This window comes from Rhineura floridana, chromosome 2 (assembly GCF_030035675.1).
Source record: "Rhineura floridana isolate rRhiFlo1 chromosome 2, rRhiFlo1.hap2, whole genome shotgun sequence".
NCBI lineage: Eukaryota > Metazoa > Chordata > Lepidosauria > Squamata > Rhineuridae > Rhineura > Rhineura floridana.
This window is the reverse complement of record NC_084481.1, coordinates 157,417,233-157,423,384: the sequence shown is the minus strand read 5'-3', so window position 1 is coordinate 157,423,384 and position 6,152 is coordinate 157,417,233. Positions and strand designations below refer to the sequence as shown.

At 43.0% G+C, this 6,152-nt stretch overlaps 1 protein-coding gene across 6 annotated transcripts in view; it reads right to left on the bottom strand.

Moving 5' to 3' along the window:
- Positions 1 to 12: 12 nt before the first annotated feature.
- Positions 13 to 6,152, bottom strand: part of CSTPP1 (centriolar satellite-associated tubulin polyglutamylase complex regulator 1) — a 175,996-nt gene continuing 169,856 nt past the window's right edge. For 5 of the 6 annotated variants that reach the window (XM_061610934.1, XM_061610932.1, XM_061610935.1 and 2 more), the window contains 2 exons: positions 1,631 to 1,694; positions 13 to 936 (listed from right to left, as the gene is read on the bottom strand). In XM_061610934.1, the coding sequence (XP_061466918.1) occupies positions 756 to 936; positions 1,631 to 1,694 (245 nt within the window). In that variant the 3' untranslated portion in view covers positions 13 to 755. Of the gene's footprint in view, positions 937 to 1,630; positions 1,695 to 2,421; positions 2,465 to 6,152 lie in introns of all 6 variants that reach the window. The other variant, XM_061610937.1, reaches the window with a different exon arrangement.

Genomic DNA, 6,152 nt, shown 5'->3' with positions numbered 1-6,152 from the left:
CTTGACCTGTACAACATGCTTTATTTACTATATATTATACTTTGTTTACACTGAAGTTTAAAGCTTTACATATTAACAAATAATGTTCTACTCGTTTCTCCTACAATAAAGCTAGTAAGAAGTGTTTGAAAATGATCATCGATCAGAGTACCACAAAATATAGAAGCCTCTCACCAAATTTTAAATTAACTGAGACCATGCTGTACTATCTAGTCTGCATTTTGCAGCAAAATACTGGGAAGTATGAGGATATCAAATTAGCTAGCAAATAGAGTATATACCAGAAAAAGGTAAAATAAACAGCAGAGCGTTTTGAGTACAAGCTCTGTATTGTAAAAATGTATCTCCCCCACCCTTGGATGAGGATGAAACTTTGGCCTAGAATTAATGCTTTGAAAATTTGAAGGCAAAGGTTAGACTGTACTTTCCCTAATGCTGGAATATTTTTACCAATTTGACTTGCTAGGCACTAGGGGCCAGTATAACCCTGCAACAGATCAGCCTTCATGGCATATCCAATTCCTCTTCCAGTATAGACAAAGAAAATGTTGCAGTTTTGGTTAAGATAGAATGGAGTCTGCCTTGCTGAGGGGGAGATGTGTGAGTGTGCATGCACTGTAATACTGATGAACAGTAAAAGGGAGTTCGCCACAGTTTGAGGTTGGGGAGAAAGACGTGCTAAAGTTGCTGATTCTCATCAACACCTACTCGACTTCAGTTACAAGGATCTGGAAATAAGCTAGTATTTCAATCCATCAGTTCTCAGAAGAATCTGTCTCTTCATTAGAGCCATCACTTTCTGTGTCCATTTTGCGGCGGTGGTGGAAAGGCCTCCAAGGGGAACTGATCCGGGGGGAGGGGCGGGGAGGCAAATTTGCTGCATCCCCACTAGCATTGCTGGAATTGGAAATGGAGAGCCCTGAAACCTGGGCTATCCTGAAAGAAGAAAATATGTCCAGGCCTTAGCTTACCTTTGGTAAAGTTTGTTACTGGAGGTATTTGTTAACAAGTTGCTGGGAAAGGGCTCAGTCCAGTTTCAGCATTAGAGGAGGGCTGGGAATGGCATTTCCTCATGGGCAATTATCTGGGGGCCACAGGAAAAAGCAGAGTGTTCCAGCTATACAAGGTTTCTGCACACGTGTGCAGACAAACGCACACCCCACTCCATCGAGGCAGGCAAATAAAAGGCATAATCACAGTTAAAGAATACATTCCAGCCACGCAAAAGCACTTGCGGTGGAGTAGTACCTTGGGTGGGTGGGTGAGGGTTCCCTGGGGATAGTCCCAAAGGCCAGAAGAGATGTGGCAGGGCTGCACTTAGTCCCTGGGCTTGAGGTGCCTTATCCCTGCCTAACAGTAACTGCAGAAAGGCAGCTGCTTCTCATCAACTGCACCACCGAGCTCAGACAGGTGCACAGAAAAGTGATGCTGCATAGCCTACAACCCTAACTCAGTGCTAGAGCACATGCTTTGCAGGCAGAAGGCTTGGCATACCCCATCTGGAAACCTGGAAAGCCACTGCTAAGCAGTGTTAACAATGCTGAGCTAAACAGACTGTTGGTCTTACTGTGTAAGGCAACTTCCTATGTTTCTAGTTTGTGAGATCTTTCTCCATTGGAAAAGGACTTACAATTTCTCTAGTTCCTGATCCATATGTGGGTCAAGCAGCAGGTCTGCCTTATCTGGGAGAGCACCTGAAATGCAAAAAAGCAACAAGGGTCAACTTGACATTTGAGCATCCATGCACCATAATAACTTGGAAGATTCTACATCTATGCCCAGAAAACAACAAAAATGAGAGAGTGGGTCTTTACTCTTCAACTGAATTGCTCATTAACATAGCTGAGTTTGTGCTGCAAACAGCCTCTGCACAGTGTATGATAAATCCCTCTGAGAGCATGTAGCTAAGTTATAGCTATGTTTATCAGTCTCTCCCAAAACAACAGAAATTGCAGATACTCTGTTTCTACGCTAACTGCCCGATCACCATGACCACCCAAATTACTGCATTTTAGCTGTTGTATAATACTCTTGCATGAAACATCTCGGGAACAATAACATGAGATTCCGTCTGCAAGAACCTACCACTTGAGGAAGGCTTGCTGACTGCCTTCAAAATGTTTATGTTAGATGCATGCTTTATTGCATACAAACTTTTCCAACAGCTTAAACAAACAACTACTTAAATGCCCTACTTTAGCAAGAGTGATCTGTGCACAGAAACCAGCTTCCACACCAGCTCCTCTTCACATGTGAGCAACCAGGTAGTACATATGTGATGCTTAGCTGCAAACCTGTGTTTTAACAGACAATAATATGCATGCCATTCTGTTGCCATTAGGGCCTTAGGAACTAAGCACAACTTCAAACATGATTAGCACTGTGAGCTTGGAAAGTCTGATGCCTGTTTAGGAATTTTACCTTCCTGAGAGCCCCATTCTGTTTATAGCATTCAGACTGAGACCTATGAGGGAAGAAATTCAGACAAGAAAGCTGTTTTCCAGCAGCAGCTACTTCCATAGCAGAAAAAGATGCTTAAATGACAAGATTCGCATTTCTTTTCTCCAGCTCTAGAGGCTTGGTCATGTTAACTTGGTTTCTTCCTTAGAAGGAGATACATGATATTTGCTTATTGTAACAAAGGGGGTCTTCTGAGAGATGCTTCATAGAAAATCCTATACACATATACACACACATACACAGCCATTTACACACACATACCCACACAAACAATGCTTGTGGTACCCTTTATCAGATTTATTTTGATCTAAGTTTTTGGATACTACAGAGCCCACTTCATCAAGAGCATGATTATCCACAAGGGGGAAAGTTCAAATTTAAGTCCAACTTGCCAGTATAAGGCATTTTCCCCTGTAAGTGACTTTCTAAGGGTTAGGTTCCAGCATAAAACTGCTTAATTAGACCTTATCAAGGAGTTTGATTCTATCCACTTAACTTCAAGGCAAAATAATTGTTTCCTGTCCTGCTTACAGGTGTTATGCTTTACATAAAACTGTCAAAAGACTTTTTGCTTTACACTGCCGTTTGATCTCATATTTATATTTCCCTCGGCTGTATGCATGTGTTTATATATATACACTGATGTCTCATGAAACTGGTTAAGTGGACTCTAGTCCGCAAAAGCTAAGCTCATGCCATAATAAATCTCTCAGCCTTTATGGTGCCACACGTTTCTTTTGTTGTTTTTGTTATGGACTTGTACAGTTACCTCTCTGGAAACTATTTACACACATGTAGGGCTGTCACTAGTTAAAACTTCCACATGAGAACTGCAAAAGTTTTGATGCAGAAGGAACTTTTTCTTGTACAAATGTTTGTAAGGTGTAGCTGATCTTGAAGTGGAATTCACACTGAGCGCTTGTCAGATTCTAGAAAGCCCCATTCAGGCCTCTGCTAGTCAGGATTGTTCCAGAAGAGTATAGCTCAGATGTATCTCCAAAGAGTAAAGGCAATTAGCAATGGCTTCTGTCTCCAACAAAGAAATAGGTCATTAACCATGTTAGGTTCTAAGTTCCTCCTTGGGCCTTGTGAAGCCATTTGCAGTTTAAAACAGTCTCCCTCATTCCTTCTGGAACAGCATCTGCCTAGTGAGGTGTATTCATCCATTTCGTACGACACTGTGCTTCGTTCAGCTCCTATGACATCTAATCCCCCCTCCCGCCTTGCAATCCTCACAAATGATTGTCAGCCCTACGGCCCCTACCCACTCTCCCTAGTTGGAGCTGCTCCAGGAACTCGCAGCGCTTGGTGGGCTACAGCATGTTCACACACAGCCCTTATGATTCCTTGTCCACTTGCCTATGCCGCTCTGAGGGCCCTTTGACTTCTCTATAGCATCCATGCGTCTCTACAGTACCAGGGTCTCTCTTCCTTACCACTGACATCTGCTGCTGTCTTTCAGTGCAGTCTTGATATGAATTGCACAACTGCGTTGAGTACAATTCTGATGGTCGGCTGCTTTGCAGCAAAGTAATATTGACAGGAGACTCCTCGGAGCAGAGAAGCAACAAGCTCTCTCCACTTCCCACAATGTTTGAGTTAAGTCTTTGTGAGAGGGGAAATCGTACACCTGGACCTTCGGAAGATGCAGTCGCTACGTGATTTCCACCTGCTGCTGCATTCTATAGCAACCTTTTCTGGCACTGCTCTGCAGTAAAGAAATAGGCCACTGGGATCTCCTTTAATGTAGTTGCATGATTCATCTGTGGCAACTATACCCACTTCTGCACCCACTTTTGTACCCATTTTGACTCGTCCCAGACACATTGGACCAGGCCCCAGAGCTGATTTTCCTTATCCCAATGCAGCTCAATTAAAATCATTATATTGGGCATAGAAGGGATCTTTCCATTTTTGTAATGTCCTTCAGAAACAGAACAGATTTGCAAACCAGACTGGGACATCACTACTCCCTATTTCCCTATTTTGAACCACTACACCTTATACAAATTCATGGAGAGTAAGGCTATCAATGGCTACTAGCCATGATGGCTATGCTCTGCCTCCATAGTCAGAGGCAGCATGCTTCTGAAAACCAGTTGCCGGAAGCCTCAGAAGGGGAGAGTGCTCTTGCACTCGGGTCCTGCTTGCGGGCTTCCGATGGTCATCTGGATGGCCACTGTGAGGATAGGATGCTGGACTTAAGGGGCCACTGGCCTGATCCAGCAGGCTCTTCTTATGTTTTTATGTGTCTCCTGCTACACAACCATGAATTGGCTAGATTCAATCAAGCTACATTTGTAGATTAGCTAAATAAGTTGTGTTTGCAGCAAATGTTAACATTACTATGCCCAGATGTGAACCAGATACATTCTCATATTAATATAATCTAGGTTCTGATAATAAAATAGCCGTTGTTTGCATTTTATGCAGGTCTATTAGATGTGACTACAATTATTTCTCTTTGATGTTAGTGGACTATGTTTAATCAAAATTGTTGCAAAGGCTGCTATGTATGTTACCTTGGCATACGATTTATCAAAGTCTTTCATGTAGTTGGATATTTTGTAGAATGTAGTTTTGTCTTTCTTTGATAACTGAGAAAGTTAGCCATTGAGGAATGTTTAGGAATGTGTAATAAATTTATCTTCTTTAAAGGAAAGATTTAGAATAAACATCCCTTCCTTTGAGCATCTGTCTCTCTTCTTTTTGATGGCACCTATCTCCTTTTTGCATCCTAGTCAGCCTAATTATGATTTTAAAAGGTGCCTCAGCTCTGCATCAATAGTTTAGAGTTATAATAATAGCAATTATATTTTATAATGCTTCTGTTAGTGACTAATTTCATTTATATTATTTTCTGTAATGATTAATTACATTCTGTGAAGTAAAGGAAATGTATTTATAAAACTTATACGCCTGAGACTCACCCCTGAACCTTTTATTTTCTGTGTGCTAATACAGAGGGGAGGTTAACTGTTGTAGAGGGAACTACGGCGCAGCTTAACTGTCGGACTCAGTTCCTGCTAAATAGAAATCATGCTTACGAGTTTCACTCTGCACAGAGCAGATTTGCCATACATCAACAAGCCCTCTTCATGTGATCAAGAGAAGGTGGGACTATGCTGCTGGGCCTGCCCCTCAGCTCGCAAGTGTTGAGTGTGGATGTCTGCAAGGGGAAAAACTACACACGTTGATCTCTACACTCACAGGTTTCCAGGTCACAGGGAAACCTAAAAGTACAGAGATCTACACACAAAGGCTTTCCCCCTGCAGACGTCCATGCCTTATAGTTGAATGCAGGGCGGGGCAAAAGCCACCTGACCTCAGGCATGGCATGCCATTGAAGGGGACTAAGGGAAGAGCTGGAAGGGAGTCAGCTGCTGCTCTGTGCCAGGTGCTGGACTCCTGCCAGGATTGGGAAATCCATACTTCATAGCCGAGGTTCTCTGCCACCACAAGACAGCCTCGTTTCTCAGCTTGTCGTGGGAAGGCTTATAGCTCAGCGGTAGAGCAACTGCTTTGCATGCAGAAGGTCCCAGGTTCCATCTCCAGGTAGGGCTGAGAATGTCCTGTCTGAAAAGCTGGAGAGCCACTGCCAGTCAGTGTCAGCAGCACCGAGCTAGATGTGTCAGCAGCCTGACTCAGTATGGCAGTTTATTCCCAAGTCCTTCTCCCATACCCCAAGAAAT